The sequence below is a fragment of the Squalius cephalus genome (genome assembly GCF_949319135.1).
Source record: "Squalius cephalus genome assembly, chromosome: 19".
Classification (NCBI taxonomy): domain Eukaryota; kingdom Metazoa; phylum Chordata; class Actinopteri; order Cypriniformes; family Leuciscidae; genus Squalius; species Squalius cephalus.
In genome coordinates this window covers 443,896-462,940 of record NC_137140.1, presented here as the reverse complement: position 1 = coordinate 462,940, position 19,045 = coordinate 443,896, and the positions used below count along the sequence as shown (strand labels likewise).

At 43.6% G+C, this 19,045-nt stretch overlaps 1 protein-coding gene across 7 annotated transcripts in view; it reads right to left on the bottom strand.

Moving 5' to 3' along the window:
• Positions 1-19,045, bottom strand: part of LOC307147512 (shisa family member 6) — an 83,020-nt gene that overhangs the window by 49,598 nt on the left and 14,377 nt on the right. For all 7 annotated transcript variants that reach the window (XM_079852264.1, XM_079852265.1, XM_079852268.1 and 4 more), the window contains exon 4: positions 18,655-18,753. In XM_079852264.1, coding sequence (XP_079708390.1) covers positions 18,655-18,753 — 99 coding nt within the window. The remainder of the gene's footprint in view (positions 1-18,654; positions 18,754-19,045) is intronic.

The window sequence follows — 19,045 nt, the reverse complement described above, 5'->3', positions numbered from 1 at the left end:
AAACTGATTGATACTGTACATTAGTATTAGTCTCTGCCCGTCCCTCACGCTCAGCTCGTCGGAGAGGACCAATCCCGTCTGTTCTCCTGAAGCGGAAGAACACACAGTGCTGGAGAACAGCAGGAAAGCTTAAATGATTTGGAAAGGCAAGAGTTTTCCTTCTATTTCGCCGTTGAAACTTTCATGAGATTTCATGCAGGTCTAGTAGGAATTGTGTTTCTGGTTTCTCTTACATTTATGAGAATGAGAATTTCACATCAGTATGAAATAAAGGAATCGTGTAAAAGGAGAAGATGAAAAAGATAAAAAAAATATAACCACAGAAATATTTAAAGAAACATCTCCATCACTTGGGTAGTCTAAGCTAAACTAGTGTTTCTAGGTCTGACTGTGTGTAAAAGTTTATGATCAAATGTTCTCTAATAATAATATGATCCGTTCAAGACATTTCACCTCCCGCGAAAGAACTGTAAATTAGCATAAAGCCCTTTAGCATATAAAAGAAAAAGGATTTGCATGAATGTTCTCTAATGTCTAGCAATATCATTTCTCCTCACATTGTCCCATCATGAAGAAAACTGGATTTTTAATGGAGACTTGATTCTTTTCACGTCAGCAAATGAAAAAGAAAAATACTAAATCAAGATAAAAGCTCCATAAACATAAAAAATCTAAACATAAAGGACAAATGGATAAAATATGGGATAATAAAGGATAAAAAAAAGTCTTATGTTTGCCGTCAGGTATACGATACTTTGGCCCTCAGTTTGAGGCCTTGTCCACACTAATAAGTTCTTGTTTGAAAATGCAACTTTTTTTTCTCTCTCTCGGATATGAAAACACTTTCCAAAGTGGATAAATGTGAAAACGTCGTTATGGACTGTGAAAACTGAGGTATTTGAAAACAATGACGTAAGTTTAGTCATGTGACGCATATGTTCTCTTTCACACAGCTGCTGAAATATGTTCCTTCACACACTCTTCATATCACAGTCCTGCATACATGACAGAAAACACACTCGCATCTGCTGTCCTGCGGTGAAACATGAGAAGTTTGGTTTTAGACCGAACATCTAATAGTGAGTGAGAGCGACCTGGACGATCAGTGAATGAGGAGATATTTGCTGAATAAAATGATCCTGCCAGAAGAATCGAGCGATAACTTGATCATTTATTTCCCATCTGTATCATCTCAGTGCGCTTCTGTGAGGGTTTAAGCGCTGTACGGGGAACTCAGCGTTTCTGCCGTTTCAGTGTGGATGAGGAACTTTTGGAGAACGCCTGGAAACGCTAGTGTGGACGGAGAACGCCTGGAAACGCTAGTGTGGACGGAGAACGCCTGGAAACGCTAGTGTGGACGGAGAACGCCTGGAAACGCTAGTGTGGACGGAGAACGCCTGGAAACGCTAGTGTGGACGGAGAACGCCTGGAAACGCTAGTGTGGACGGAGAACGCCTGGAAACGCTAGTGTGGACGGAGAACGCCTGGAAACGCTAGTGTGGACGGAGAACGCCTGGAAACGCTAGTGTGGACTGAGAACGCCTGGAAACGCTAGTGTGGACGGAGAGCGCCTGGAAACGCTAGTGTGGACGGAGAGCGTCTGGAAACGCTAGTGTGGACGGAGAGCGCCTGGAAATGCTAGTGTGGACGGAGAACGCCTGGAAACGCTAGTGTGGACGGAGAGCGTTTGGAAACGCTAGTGTGGACGGAGAACGCCTGGAAACGCTAGTGTGGACGGAGAGCGCCTGGAAACGCTAGTGTGGACGGAGAACGCCTGGAAACGCTAGTGTGGACGGAGAACGCCTGGAAACGCTAGTGTGGACGGAGAGCGCCTGGAAACGCTAGTGTGGACGGAGAACGCCTGGAAACGCTAGTGTGGACGGAGAGCGTCTGGAAATGCTAGTGTGGACGGAGAGCGCCTGGAAATGCTAGTGTGGACGGAGAACGCCTGGAAACGCTAGTGTGGACGGAGAACGCCTGGAAACGCTAGTGTGGACGGAGAACGCCTGGAAACGCTAGTGTGGACGGAGAACGCCTGGAAACGCTAGTGTGGACGGAGAGCGTTTGGAAACGCTAGTGTGGACGGAGAACGCCTGGAAACACTAGTGTGGACGGAGAGCGCCTGGAAATGCTAGTGTGGACGGAGAACGCCTGGAAACGCTAGTGTGGACGGAGAACGCCTGGAAACGCTAGTGTGGACGGAGAGCGTTTGGAAACGCTAGTGTGGACGGAGAACGCCTGGAAACACTAGTGTGGACGGAGAGCGCCTGGAAACGCTAGTGTGGACGGAGAACGCCTGGAAACGCTAGTGTGGACGGAGAGCATCTGGAAACGCTAGTGTGGACGGAGAACGTCTGGAAACGCTAGTGTGGACGGAGAACGCCTGGAAACGCTAGTGTGGACGGAGAACGCCTGGAAACGCTAGTGTGGACGGAGAGCGTTTGGAAACGCTAGTGTGGACGGAGAACGCCTGGAAACGCTAGTGTGGACGGAGAGCATCTGGAAACGCTAGTGTGGACGGAGAACGCCTGGAAACGCTAGTGTGGACGGAGAACGCCTGGAAACGCTAGTGTGGACGGAGAGCGTTTGGAAACGCTAGTGTGGACGGAGAACGCCTGGAAACGCTAGTGTGGACGGAGAGCGTTTGGAAACGCTAGTGTGGACGGAGAACGCCTGGAAACGCTAGTGTGGACGGAGAACGCCTGGAAACGCTAGTGTGGACGGAGAACGCCTGGAAACGCTAGTGTGGACGGAGAGCGTTTGGAAACGCTAGTGTGGACGGAGAACGCCTGGAAACGCTAGTGTGGACGGAGAGCGTTTGGAAACGCTAGTGTGGACGGAGAACGCCTGGAAACGCTAGTGTGGACGGAGAACGCCTGGAAACGCTAGTGTGGACGGAGAACGCCTGGAAACGCTAGTGTGGACGGAGAACGCCTGGAAACGCTAGTGTGGACGGAGAACGCTTGGAAACGCTAGTGTGGACGGAGAGCGCCTGGAAACGCTAGTGTGGACGGAGAACGCCTGGAAACGCTAGTGTGGACGGAGAGCGTTTGGAAATGCTAGTGTGGACGGAGAACGCCTGGAAACGCTAGTGTGGACGGAGAGCGTTTGGAAACGCTAGTGTGGACGGAGAGCGTTTGGAAACGCTAGTGTGGACGGAGAACGCCTGGAAACGCTAGTGTGGACGGAGAGCATCTGGAAACGCTAGTGTGGACGGAGAACGCCTGGAAACGCTAGTGTGGACGGAGAACGCCTGGAAACGCTAGTGTGGACGGAGAGCGTTTGGAAACGCTAGTGTGGACGGAGAACACCTGGAAACGCTAGTGTGGACGGAGAACGCCTGGAAACGCTAGTGTGGACGGAGAGCGTTTGGAAACGCTAGTGTGGACGGAGAGCGTTTGGAAACGCTAGTGTGGACGGAGAGCGTTTGGAAACGCTAGTGTGGACGGAGAGCGTCTGGAAACGCTAGTGTGGACGGAGAGCGTTTGGAAACGCTAGTGTGGACGGAGAACGCCTGGAAACGCTAGTGTGGACGGAGAGCATCTGGAAACGCTAGTGTGGACGGAGAGCGCCTGGAAACGCTAGTGTGGACGGAGAGCGTTTGGAAACGCTAGTGTGGACGGAGAGCGCCTGGAAACGCTAGTGTGGACGGAGAACGCCTGGAAACGCTAGTGTGGACGGAGAGCATCTGGAAACGCTAGTGTGGACGGAGAACGCCTGGAAACGCTAGTGTGGACGGAGAACGCCTGGAAACGCTAGTGTGGACGGAGAACGCCTGGAAACGCTAGTGTGGACGGAGAGCGTTTGGAAACGCTAGTGTGGACGGAGAGCGCCTGGAAACGCTAGTGTGGACGGAGAGCGTTTGGAAACGCTAGTGTGGACGGAGAACGCCTGGAAACGCTAGTGTGGACGGAGAACACCTGGAAACGCTAGTGTGGACGGAGAGCGTTTGGAAACGCTAGTGTGGACGGAGAACGCCTGGAAACGCTAGTGTGGACGGAGAGCGTTTGGAAACGCTAGTGTGGACGGAGAACGCCTGGAAACGCTAGTGTGGACGGAGAGCATCTGGAAACGCTAGTGTGGACGGAGAACGCCTGGAAACGCTAGTGTGGACGGAGAGCATCTGGAAACGCTAGTGTGGACGGAGAACGCCTGGAAACGCTAGTGTGGACGGAGAACGCCTGGAAACGCTAGTGTGGACGGAGAACACCTGGAAACGCTAGTGTGGACGGAGAACGCCTGGAAACGCTAGTGTGGACGGAGAGCATCTGGAAACGCTAGTGTGGACGGAGAACGCCTGGAAACGCTAGTGTGGACGGAGAACGCCTGGAAACGCTAGTGTGGACGGAGAACGCCTGGAAACGCTAGTGTGGACGGAGAACGCCTGGAAACGCTAGTGTGGACGGAGAACGCCTGGAAACGCTAGTGTGGACGGAGAACGCCTGGAAACGCTAGTGTGGACGGAGAACGCCTGGAAACGCTAGTGTGGACGGAGAGCGCCTGGAAACGCTAGTGTGGACGGAGAACGCCTGGAAACGCTAGTGTGGACGGAGAGCATCTGGAAACGCTAGTGTGGACGGAGAACGCCTGGAAACGCTAGTGTGGACGGAGAACGCCTGGAAACGCTAGTGTGGACGGAGAGCATCTGGAAACGCTAGTGTGGACGGAGAACGCCTGGAAACGCTAGTGTGGACGGAGAACACCTGGAAACGCTAGTGTGGACGGAGAACACCTGGAAACGCTAGTGTGGACGGAGAGCGCCTGGAAACGCTAGTGTGGACGGAGAACGCCTGGAAACGCTAGTGTGGACGGAGAGCGCCTGGAAACGCTAGTGTGGACGGAGAGCGCCTGGAAACGCTAGTGTGGACGGAGAACACCTGGAAACGCTAGTGTGGACGGAGAGCATCTGGAAACGCTAGTGTGGACGGAGAACGCCTGGAAACGCTAGTGTGGACGGAGAGCATCTGGAAACGCTAGTGTGGACGGAGAACGCCTGGAAACGCTAGTGTGGACGGAGAACACCTGGAAACGCTAGTGTGGACGGAGAACACCTGGAAACGCTAGTGTGGACGGAGAGCGCCTGGAAACGCTAGTGTGGACGGAGAACGCCTGGAAACGCTAGTGTGGACGGAGAACGCCTGGAAACGCTAGTGTGGACGGAGAGCGCCTGGAAACGCTAGTGTGGACGGAGAACACCTGGAAACGCTAGTGTGGACGGAGAGCATCTGGAAACGCTAGTGTGGACGGAGAGCGCCTGGAAACGCTAGTGTGGACGGAGAGCATCTGGAAACGCTAGTGTGGACGGAGAGCGTTTGGAAACGCTAGTGTGGATGGAGAACGCCTGGAAACGCTAGTGTGGACGGAGAACGCCTGGAAACGCTAGTGTGGACGGAGAGCATTTGGAAACGAAAACGCCGGTTTCAAATCTATCCGGATTAATGGAGACATAGCCATAGAAATTAGAAACTGAAATTAAGTTAAATATGCGTCACATGACTAAACTTACATCATCATTTTCAAATCTGTCAGTTTTCCCAGTCCACACTACAACACGAAAACGGCGTTTTCAAATTTATCCACTTTGGAGAGCGTTTCAAAAAGGTTTGTTTTCATTAATAAGAGCGGCGTCTCAGTGGACGGATGGCCAAACCGGAGAGAAAAAGATGCGTTTTCAAAGGAAAACATTAGTGTGGACAAGGCCTGAGTTTCTAGAAAATGAAGCACAACCTCTTTCTCGAGCTGGAAGGATTTCAGAAAGGATTTCTCTTGGTGTTTTGGTCCTGGAGCGCAGGGAATATGTTGATCAGGGAATATGGAGCGAGATGAGCACGACTGTGCTGACATTTACAGATTCTGCTGTTTATGGACACAGTGGGAGGATTTTCCTGATTGTTTTCACACTAATGAATTTGTCGGTAAGGATCCTGACAGTTTGGACGGCTCGCTGGCCTCGTGTGTTTGATTAGGACTGGAGCTCAACTCTGCAGGACTCTGGGTTGAAGAGGCTGTCGACGTGACAAATCATTTATCCGTCCACACTGAAGGAGAAACTGTGACTCAATCACAGCCAATCAGAAGAGCGTGTGGAGACGACCAATCAGATTCCCCGTGGGCGGGGCTATCCAGCTTGAAGCTGCAGTAATGGAGGTTATGCACTGACGTCAGTTTCCCGCGGGAACACACTCCCTCACACTGAGTGGCAGAAGAGCTGCTGAATGACTGGATTTAATAGTGGAAACTGCGAAAACGCCAGTAAAACAAACGATTATCAGTTTAAACTAAAGGTTGGACTCAATATAGTGTTCCTTGCAACTCACCAAAGATCCAGTGATCCGTGGATATTGACTTTCAGCAGGAATCGTGTTTCCTGACATTTATATGAGCCTGATTTTGACGCCGGGGAAATACATAAATTTGCCTGTGAACACTTTATACAATATACAATATAGGTCTACATCCAGGTGATGTACTGTATCATCATATCGTCCATACAATATATAGGGTATGATTTCACCCCTTAATTCAGCATATTGACACAAAATGATAACTGCAAATCCACCTTTCTCTCCTAATCAGTTTCCAAACACCAGCCAATCGTGCTTTACAAATCTACTGGTTTACGTCCAGAGGTTATAAAACCCACCGGTGGCACTGAGTCTCACACAGCTTTGGTCTTCAATGGCACCGTATTTCCATAACATCATAAACTGCAATCAGGCATCAGTCAGGATGATTTAATGTTGCTTATGAGAGAAGGAGGTGTGTGTTAATAACTTTTCAGCCACGGAAAAATCGCTTAAAATCCAATCCTTCCACCCACCAGTTGTTCTGTCAATCAAAGCAAAGTATGTTTTCTGATATAATCATTCCCTGCATAATAATGAAGGATCGCAGGAACCAATCAAGCCTGGTGGAGTTAGACGAGAGTTAGACGAGACTAAACCAGTCAATGTCGGTTTAAATTGTGGACTGAACTCAAACCTTGATCATTTTAAAATGGCCTGTTTAAAATCCCATCTGATTTGGAGGCCGTCAATCAAAGCGTGCAGTCCGAAAGATATTTCAAAACTGATATGCAAATCAGCAATATTTAACATATCATGGGAGAAATGCCAATGAGTTCTCAGCTCAAGAATAATAAGAGAATTTCAGAGCATTTTAATATCTGTCAGACTGACTTATATTATTGGAATGGATATTTCAAAATATTGTTTTTCAAATGAGTGGGAAAAAGGACTGAATTTGAAGATTACTTAAACATTTATGGAGATACTCCTCCTCATTCAGAGAGAAACATTACACTCAGAAATAACCCTTTAATGGGGTTCTAGAACTCTAGGGGTTTCACTGTATTTTGATGGTCTTTTTAACCCATTCTGTTGACTATAAGTAACGTTGCACCTACATGTCTACTAGCTCTCATTAGAGTATTAGTAGAGTATTAGTAGAGTATTAGTGGACTGGGTTCGGGTTAGTAGAATAATTTGACGTGTAATTTCAAAGATAGTCAGTAGAATGTCTGTTGAGGAGCATCAAAATAAAGAGTTAGCAGATATTAAGCAGACAGTCTACTAATACTCTAATGAGAGTTAGTTTAATAATAATAATAATAATAATAATAATAATTAATTCATTACATTTACACAGCACTTTTCTCGGCACTCAAAGCGCTTTACATAGAAGGGGGGAATCTTTTTCTCTTTTTCTCTTTGTTAACATGAAGCTGCACAGTTTGATTCTCATTCAGAATATTCAAAAGGGACCATCAAAATAAAGTGTAATCCTCTAGGACTCTTGACTCGGTTTTAAAGAACACTAAAAAATGCCAAAAAGGTTCTATATAAGGAGAAATGTCTTAAATGATTGCATAATACTTTCATATATAACAAGTTATTTATTTTTTTTCTAGTGAAGTATTTTAACAAACTGTTTTATTTATAAAATTTCATTTAAAATAAAATATGAACTTAAAGGCACAATACGTAATTTTCGCCACTAGAGGTCGCTTATTCAAAACGAAGGATGAGCGTGGAATAATGGGAGTGTCGTCTTCAATCCACAGCCGAGCGAGAGGAATCCGACAGACTCGGGCAGAAATCATGTTCATGGATGAGCGAATGTGTTACAGTTTTATTAATGTTACTGTGGTATGAAGCAGGACTGAGAGCCGCTGGAGCGAATGCTAACGGGACAGACCCGCGACTCACATCCCGAGATTGTACATGGTTAAAACAATCAGACTAAATACATTTGAGTGTGTTGGAAGTTATGTAATCGCTCTGAGACACTTCAGTAATCTAGATCGATATTAGAATACCATATTAATATAAACTGGATGACTTGTAGGGGTGAAACGATTCGTGGTTGTGGATACGATTCAAGGACGATATTGGTTCATTTAGAACGATCCGATCCGAAACGATTCAGGGACTTGAAATCGATTCAGTGAATTTTTAGCCAACAATTCTTGTAAGGGAATCAGGTATCAATTAATTATGGATATAAACAAACAAGTAAACAACAATTAATGTCAAATGCATTCACATTTTATTTGAATAACGTAGGACTGCACGATTATGACAAAAATCATAATTGTCGATTATTCCCTTGAAATTGTAATTGTGATTATTAATTACGATTATCACAACACTGAATGATGTTTTGAATAGTTTGGCCATGGGACCCACATTTCCCCATGGTCATCAAGCCGCGACCCACCTTTTTATTAATTATATAGGCCTATTATAATACATTTGTTTACACAAAAATTGTTGACACACAAGTTCTGTCCCCCTTTACTTAATATACAAAAAAAAATGTAAGAATATGACAAATACTGATAAACAGTAGGCACTGCGAGGTTAAGCTATATAGCAGTCCCAAACTAGTTTTTGTTAATACAATCTTGGTATGAGCCTCCACAGTCATAAAAAAATATACAAAATAACCAGTAAGTGGCATTTTGTTATGGAAACAAACAACAATTAGCCTACCATGGTGACACACAATACTTAGAAGAACTTAACTTAACTTACTAATTTACGACGTTGCATGCTCGTATGTCTTTTGCGCTTTAGTGAAGTGATACAGCGCGCGCCGGCGCATTTGCCCATGTAACTGAAGAGTGCGCGATAATGCAGTATAGCGGCTGAGAGGACAGGAGAGCCCGTGTGTCTGAGGTGAGAGACTTCACTTCAAGCTGCTTGTTGTCTTCGCGCTGCTTGTTGTCTTCGCGCTGCTTGTTGTCTTCGCGCTGCTGCTCGCGCGTCACGCATGGCGACGACGTCACAGATAGGCAGACTGAATCGAGTAACGTTTAACGCCTTTATCATTAAAAGTGCTAAGAAAAAACATCCATATAAAGTCTGACGTGCTTAAATCCAATGCGTTATTTCCTAGTATCGATACAATCGATTCATTACCTTTTAAAACGATGTTAGATCGATATATGTCGTCCGGAAGGCCAACTTGCCGAGCACAGATCGATGTAGTTGGATCATAGGAATATAAATCAATACATCGATGTAGTTGATGAATCGTTACACCCCTAATGACTTGTGTAGCTAATATATTTTAATGATGGAGAAAGCTCTCTCTGCTTATGCTATATTAGCCATTTGACAAAATAGTGTTGCCTCCGATGATAAACACATAGTACTCGCGGTAAATCAAGAAAACAAGTGAAGACTAACCGTGTTTGGCTATTTATCAAGGATTGGTTTTCTGATGATAAAAGTATCCAAACAGTTGCTCACATGTCTAAGAAAACGCATAATATATTAAAGTGTCTTTGTTTGCATGGTTTCTAAGTAAACCTGGAAATCGAGGGAAACGTGGATATGACGTCATCAACAGGCGATGCAATGACACGGTCCGTGTCCTGGTTAAAATAGCTGATTTCTCTGGATTTAAACATTGTTTGAAACATTTGGGATAATGTAAGTACACAACTCAACAAAAGATGTAACATTGATCTAGTGGTTTGTGGATATTTTTAAGTCCATAAAATGATCCCATGTAGAAAGGTTTCTATATATAGGGTGAACAGACTTGTGTCCGCACAACTCAATATCAAACTCAAGCTCAGTCTGGGCACTTCAGGGATTTGCATTACCAGACTATAAAAGCCCATTTCCACCACAAAGTAAACAAATAAGAAGGTTATTGTGAGAGAAAGATGAAAATAAGAAATAGTCACACCGTTAGAGATACATACAATAAAGTCGCAGTTGCAGAGACTTAAAGGCAAGATCTTCCCCCGGGTTCCCAGATGAGGTTTAGGCTAGTCCCAGACTGAAATGCATGTTTGCGCTGTTCTAACTGAAAGATAGTGAGCTGAAGACAGGACACAACAGGGTGAAACCGACAGAACGATTGTTGAATTCCCAAAGCTCTGGGTCAGTGTGCAACCACTGCTTCTCCTCCCCGCTCACGGAGGCTCTGCTGAAAGAAGACATGAGGACGAGCATATCAACACGTCTGTGTGAAAGAACGGTCTCCATCTCTTCGGGGAACTGCTCTATATTCAAGCCGAGCAGAACCAAAGGTCAGAGCCTTGAAAACCCATCATATCTGTCCCTGTCCAGGAACCAGCCGTGTCAATGGACGGTGACTTTGGGATACATACGGATATGAATAATTATTAGTTCTGCTTTGATTGTCAAGTCAGCTTTATTTCTATAGCGTTTTTTACAACACAGAGTTTCAGAGCAGCTTTACAGAGATAACAGGAAAATAATACAACAAAGATTGTGTCTAGAAGAAAATAGCGTCACAGTCCAGCTTAAGTAAGTTCAGTGATGGTTCATTTCTGTCGTAAAAAAGTTATTCATTTACTTCATTTAAATATATATATATATATATCCGCTCTGAGAAACCGTGATGTCATCGACCAGCTCAGTTCAGTTCTCATATAATGCTGTCAGTGCAGGAGATCAATAATATTGCTGGATATTAAATGTGTGTAGCTTGCAGAGAGAAAATGTTCTACTATCTGGTATATTTGATCATATTTTTACTCACTGTCTTTATACAGGTACACAGTTTATAGTAACCACGTCTGTTAAAAACAACTAAAAATAGCAGCATGTGCTCCATATAAATATAAGTCATAGTTCACAGGAAATCTTGTGAACGCGAGAAACATTGGGAATGAATATTTGAGTCACTGATTTGTGAAATCCAATTTGAGAATCAATTCAACTGACTCACTGAAAGAATGATTCATTCACTGATTTGATTCCCTAGTTCGATTCATTGACTCACTGATCTGGTCTTCTCACTGGATTATCACTGAATAATGACTGTTTCTAAAACACAGCGATCATATAGATCTACAGCAGATCTGTAATTCTTGACAGATGTCAAAAAGCAATTTCTCCTTTTGTGTTCCACAGAAAAAAACTGGATATGTGTTTTGAAAATGAATGTGCAAATAATGATTGTGGTAAACAATTCCTTTGGGATCGTACAGATACTGTAAAATGAAATTCCAGGACTTTCAAGGACTTTTCAAGCACTACTTTTTGGTTTTCAAGGACAACAATCAGAGATCTCACTTATCAAACATTATCTTAACTATCTTTCAAATTATAAAAAATGTAAATAGATAAATAAATAAAAACTAATAAAAAAAAATGGCACAAATAAAGTGCAGAAGATGCAATGATGCAATGAACTTTAAAGGGGTCATATAATGCCATTTTTGTACAAGCTAATATGATTCTTTAGGGTTTAAATTAAAAGTGTGTAATATACTTTAATTAAAAATTCTCATTAGTATTGTAAGAAAACACTCATTTTACCTGGTCAAAAACAGCTGTTTTCAGCACGCCGTTTCAGTGCATGTGTCTTTAAATGATAATGAGCGTTGCTGACTCCGCCCCTCTGTTCTGTGCATACAATAACCATAACGCGTCGTTCATTATAAACATGGGATTATGAATTATATTGAGAATGTCATACATAGAAAACATGCCGTAATGTACCTGAGTGTAAACAGCCGCATTCATCGTGAAGCGTGCAGCTATTTGCAAAGATTAATATAAATATTAATATAAAGGTTAATAAAACGTTACACTCACTTCTTCTTCTGGAGGTGCAGCAGGAACACGAATAGTTGGTACCGATCCTTTTTTCAGGAGCAGCTTCTCAGCAAAACCAGCTTTATACTGACCCTCGTGTGTAAAGCAGTCTGGTGTGTAAAATGATTCGCGCAAACATGAAAGCATGGACGTTGATCGTGGGGAATATTCCCTTCGAAAACAAACTCAGCCACTGCGTCTTCAGCGGTTCGGGTTTAGGAACATCATCAGCATGACTGCTGTGTTCCTTATTACACCCAAGAACAGAACACCACAATCGCTAGACGCCATTCTGCTTATAGACAGTGCTCCAGCGTATCAACAATGGCGGACTATGATTGACAGCTCGCTCATGAGCGAGGGCGGGTCTGTGTTGAAACGCTGCTGTCAATCAACAATCGTGGGAGGGGCGTCTGACCGTGTGACATCACAAAATCGAACAGCTTGATTTGAGACGGGAAAACATAAGAAGATTAAAAAAAAAAACACTGGATGGATTTTTATCATTTTATGATGGTTGTGTACAGGCACTGCCAACACACATTTCAGTACAATCAACTTGTAAAAGTGCATGTACCATTATATGACCCCTTTAACTATTAAAAGGATACTATGACAAAGATATCGCTTTCCTTATTCAAACAGATTTTTTCTCCCTTGAATATGTATGTATATATATATATATTGACCTGAAGAATGAAAGCTGTATAATATACTAGAATAATTATATGAGCAATATCACGCTCATAGCTCTGTGAAATGGCTCTATATCAATATCAGATGGGTGTATAAAGATTGTTTTATCAATAAAATTAAACACTGTTTTCTAATATTGCCTATTTTCTTCAAATAATTCAAGCACCTTTTCAGAAATATGGCTGTTTTAAAGGGTTTTCCAAGACTCAAAGTTCAAAAAGTCTAATTCGAGCACTTTAAGCACCTTGTACGAACCCTGCATGCAAAAGAAAAGTTTCAACTCTCCCTCGACCGACTCATACTCAGAACTAAAGGCATTAAGAGCTTTAATAAATAAGGTTCATGACGTGATGACGCAAGCATGCATGACTGAACTTTTGGCCGAGGAGTTTGTTTTCTTGATCAGCCACATGTGAAGCGTGTTCACCATCAGAGAGCAACACAACATTCACAGAGCCTCTTTATAATGATGACTCGACGACATGTTTCAGCACAGCGAGAGTCGGCCTCCTCAACGACCCTTAATCACCATGGTGAATCTCCAAGCCTGGGCTATTCTGGAGCGCAGGGCAGAAGAGGTGAGGATGAAGAGAACCAGTGGCATGGCAACAGTCAGACGACAAGACCGAGAGAAACACAGCAACTCATCAAGCAGGAAAACATTCCACGACATGTCGGCTTTAGTTACGGAGAGAACGGCCATCCCACACACACACTGAGAGAGTCCGACACACACACTGACACACACACTGACACACACACTGAGAGAGTCCGACACACACACTGACACACACACTGAGAGAGTCCGAGAAAAACCATCTGACACACACACTGAGAGAGTCCGACACACACACTGACACACACACTGACACACACACTGAGAGAGTCCGACACACACACTGACACACACACTGAGAGAGTCCGAGAAAAACCATCCGACACACACACTGACACACACTGAGAGAGTCTGAGGAAAACCATCCGACACACACACTGACACACACACTGACACACACACTGACACACACACTGAGAGAGTCCGAGAAAAACCATCCGACACACACACTGACACACACACACTGAGAGAGTCCGACACACACACTGAGAGAGTCTGAGGAAAACCATCCGACACACACACTGACACACACGCTGACACACACACTGACACACACACTGAGAGAGTCCGAGAAAAACCATCCGACACACACACTGACACACACACTGACACACACACTGACACACACACTGACACACACACTGAGAGAGTATGAGGAAAACCATCCGACACACACACTGACACACACACTGACACACACACTGAGAGAGTCTGAGGAAAACCATCCGACACACACACTGACACACACACTGACACACACACTGACACACACACTGACACACACACTGAGAGAGTCTGAGGAAAACCATCTCACACACACACTGACACACACACTGAGAGAGTCTGAGGAAAACCATCTCACACACACACTGACACACACACTGACACACACACTGACACACACACTGACACACACACTGACACACACACACTGACACACACACTGACACACACACTGAGAGAGAAACATCTCAGTCATCATTATCAGGAGGAGAGATGTGTTCGAAAACACTGGTTTCACTGGAATGAATCAAACATGATCAGTGTCATCAATGGACTTACAGTCAAACCAAAATATATCCAGACATCTTCAACATTTCTCACATTATCAGTTTATTCGCTATAGTTTAGAAAATGGTAATAAAATATGAGCAGAACTCAGTTGATATTTGACTGGTTTTGTCCGTCCTTCTGTTAGACTGTCTCACACATGAATTATGTTGAATATCTGTCAGCTGTTAAATTTAACTACACAATTAGATAATACCAAAAAGGTCGCATTAGCAATTAAATAAAAAACACTTCAGAAAACATAATCAGGTCAAAGTGTCTGAAGAGTTTTTGGTCCCAAATTTTTATAATTTTACTGGTAGTCGCAGTATGAAGAGTTGTTGGGTGTAATATGTCACAGTTTACTTTATTTTGCTCCCCTCACTTACAGAAATAAGCTATAGTGTCCTGATCACACTAGTGAAACAATATAAAAAATGATATCTGGTGTCTGAATAATGTCTGGTTGGACTGTATAAAATATGGCTAAATGAGGCTGTGAGACGTACAACCCGCACTGATTGTTAAATCATGAACACTGAAAATATGTCTTTCCAAAACCTCTTCTTCATCCATGTTGAGTTAAACAGTCAATACTGTAATCGCTGTCAATGTTGAATCCTGCAGAAACTAGACATCTCAACGTCAGCAGTCTCATATCAAAACAGTTTTGCCTTTATAGTTAGAACGTATGCCACATAGTCCATGCATTCTGTCTTTAAAGCCAAATATATGCAAGTGCGCGTCTAAAATAATGAACTTTTAGAAGATATATGCGTTAAACATTTGTCGTAAAAATCCCCAAGAAAATTAAAAAAGGTCCCTGTAAGTGAGATAAAGCAAGATGAACTTGTCCAGAGTAAAAACAGAATGGCAATCACAGAGCATGGCGAGCCGGCTGAGAAGTGAAGGGTGTTTTTGTCATGTTGAAACGCATCAGTCTGGAAAGCATTCATTCGCCTTGCAGCGTCCAGATCCTTTCTCTCATGTTTTATGACCAACAAAAATAGCCATCCCCTCCACCGCCACCACGAGATGCTGAATAGCCCATTGTGAAAAGGGCACTAAAGACACATAACCCAAAACACACACGTCTCGGCAGGTTGCAGGCAGACAGGGGGAATAAATGGATTTTAGGTCAATGCTTTGTACTGAGGAAATGAAATTGCAGTCCTAATGGAGATTGTCTTTCCTCTCATGGTTATTCTGGACGATCACTACGAGTTCCCCTGTTTAAGAGCTGTAGTGTGTTACTGACCCACGACACACTCATGACGGCTATAACACCGACACACGTCATTGCTCACCGCGTTTCCTTGCCCTTTAAAGGACTTCCAGAAATGCCATTAATATTGTCAGGTTTTCATGAGCCATTCTTTTGCACAGAGAGTAGATTCATTGTTCCCAGTCTGAGTCAGCAGAGAGCGCATGAATATTAATCGCTGCATAACCAGTGAGAACTGACACATGTGGAAGGCTTGTACGCGAGTGGGATGAAGAAAGGCACCTTACCGAAGGCTATTAGATGAAGCTCGATGTTTTCATGTACGTGTTAGAAATCAGGCGGCGGGTGCAAACCTTCCACTCTCTCACAGAACATTCACATTACTCATGTTACACTGCAGATGTGGAGATGATGATGATACACACACCCTTCACACATGTTCAAAAGGGTTCGTTTTTCAGTAGAAATCTTTAAAATAACATACAGTCCAACCAAACATTATTCAGACACCAGAGATATCCTTTTTGATATTTTTTTCACTAGTGTGATCAGGACACTATAGTTCTGTCAGGACCACTACCGTCAAATATGATTGACAATTAGCATGCAGTTTGGATTGGCGGTATGGTTCTGTTCTGGGCGAGAACTCCCTGCGCATCCATGCGGCCTAGCTTGGATAAGAGCAGCAATAATCCCCCCTGGGGTAAACAGAACAGAACCAACATGGAAATTTGCAAATACATTTAATTCAAGATTTTAAAGTACAACATTATTTGATAATTATTCTGATTCAAGGGGAATCAGAATGTCAAATCCTGACTGGGCGAGAGGAGGAGCTGGGGATGGAGGAGGGTAATTAGCTCCTGAGAAACGTGATAGCTGCTGATAATACTGAAGGAGCTTATATATGTATATGGCGATAGGCGTCGTATTCCTATAGGTAGATGTGGATCAGCTGAGGGTCAGCTGATGCGAGCTTGAGTAACGTGACCTGCCAGAACTAACGCTACGCTTGATTTCATTTCTGTAAGTGAGGAGAGAAAAATAAAGTAAACTGTGACACATTATAGACAAAAACTCTTCATGCAGAGACTACCAGTAACATTTATACAAATTTGGGGCCAGAAATGATTGGGACACTTTGAGCTGATCATGTTTTGCTGAAGTGTGTTTTGTGTGTTTTGTCTTTAATTGCTAATGCTCTTTTTACACACAGACTGAACACAATGAAGCATTGCTTGGTGATTGGCTGAGCTAAACTGGTTTTATCTAATTGTGTAGTTAAATTTAACAGCTGACAGATATTCAACATAATTCATGTGTGAGACAGTCTAACAGAAGGACGGACAAAACCAGTCAAATATCAACTGAGTTCTGCTCATATTTATCACCATTCTCTAAACTATAGTGAATAAACTGTGATCATATGAGAAATGCTGAAGGAGTCTGAATAAAAAGTATTTTAAGAGAATAGGGGCTCTATCTCGCACCCAGTGCAATTGACTTTGTACACGACGCATGTTTCATTCCTATTTATTTCTCACCCGACGCACAGCGGATTTTTCCCTCCACAGACGCACGTCGGTAAATTAGGGAATGAACTTGCGCTCCCGGGGGCGGATCAGGGAAAAGAGGAGGCGTGTTTCGGCGCAAACGTTCCCTGGTGCTATTTTGCAGTTTCAGAAAACAATTCCTCCACTGACCAGGAGAAACCTCGTCTAAAGTCAGTGGTGCGTTGCTCATGTTATTCAGAGGCTATTTTAAGGGCGCATGCTTGACCATAATGTAGCGTGAGCACAACACACACACACTTTGCTTCTCTCATCTACACAGTTCTCATTTTTGAAAATCATACATAATTACAAGGAAAAATATTACCACACGAGGGAAATCATTGTTGTGTCCATGAAGATGTGAAAGAATAGGCATAAATCTAGCTTACACATTTACCCAAATTATCATACGCCTGTTTAACCGAAGCTAATCTGTGTGTGTTTCTCCATCCCCAATGTCACTTCTCTGTGTTTTACGGCCCTGACGGGAACGTCGGTCTCCTCGGCTGTGAACCGCTCCTGCAAATCCGCCGTTATAATAGCAATCCGCCATGGAACAAGCGCGCCTGCTCTTAAAGGGAATGTGAGATGACGCTCTGATTGGTTTATTTCACGTTACGCCCAAACCACACCTATGAGTAATGAAGCGACTTCAGACCAACACATTTTAGATTTGTGTCGGGCGCAAGAGTCGTTTATCCCGCCGGTATAATAGCAACAGCGCCCGAGACCCGCCCACAAAGTTACTTGCGTTTCGCGCTTGATACTTGCGTTTCAGATCGTTAAAATAGGGCACATTGTCTTATTTGATTTTCAGTGAAGTTTATTTTTAATCCCTATGAGCGAGAGCACATTGACCACTGGGACTGTTTACTGTATCAAATCCACTTGATACAGTGTCTGTGTTTATAATTTATCGTTTCTATTGAAATGATAATCAAATTAAATTAAATTTTCATGTTTATTAAAGTTAATGCTAGAAAAATATAAATATTTAGGGTTTAAATGTGCATTTACTCATCTCCCAAATTTGGATAACAGGGTTGCAAAATTTGCATATCTCATAAAAAAATAAATAGAAAATAAAACAGGTTTGTTGTGAACTCTATTCTGGGAAGTGCCGTGTGAAAAGCTGGTACAGGATTCTCTCATGGAAAATGGAAAACCCGGAACAGTGGAGCGGACTGATTTCTGAAAGCTTTGAGCAGCGTGTGGAAATCTCTGTAGCTCCGTTCGTTTCTTGTATGTAAAACTCAAGCTTTGGCTTCTTTGGGAACAACCTTCGGTGACACCAACTAACAAACTACTCAACATTAAAGGGTCTTGAACTCAGAAATTGACATGTAAGAGGCCATTGTTCTATAAAACATACTGTAAGTTTCAGAACTTTCAGTTTGTTAGTCATTAAGCAGCGATATAGAATCACGTTACCTTTAGCGTGACTTCGGCCCAGCGTCACAAAGCCAGAGGAGATGAAGTTGTGCAGGTCGTGTCCGCCTCCTCGAGTGCTCTCCTTCAAGTAATGAGCTCCTGTGAACGACAAGTAGAAGATCATCATGTAGAAGATCATCATGTAGAAGATCATCATCATCATGTAGAAGATCATCATGTAGAAGATCATCATCACATGTAGAAGATCACTGCAGTTCTTCCTTCCAGAGTAAACACCCGTCAGAAGCAGAACAGGACTAATCCCCAGTGCATTTCAAGACTTATGACTTTCCATAATTCATAGGTAAAGTCACCTTGTCCACACAACAGAATATTAGATGCTGGCACTGTCCGGGGTCTTATATTAATTCCTGACGTTCTAATTATCAAT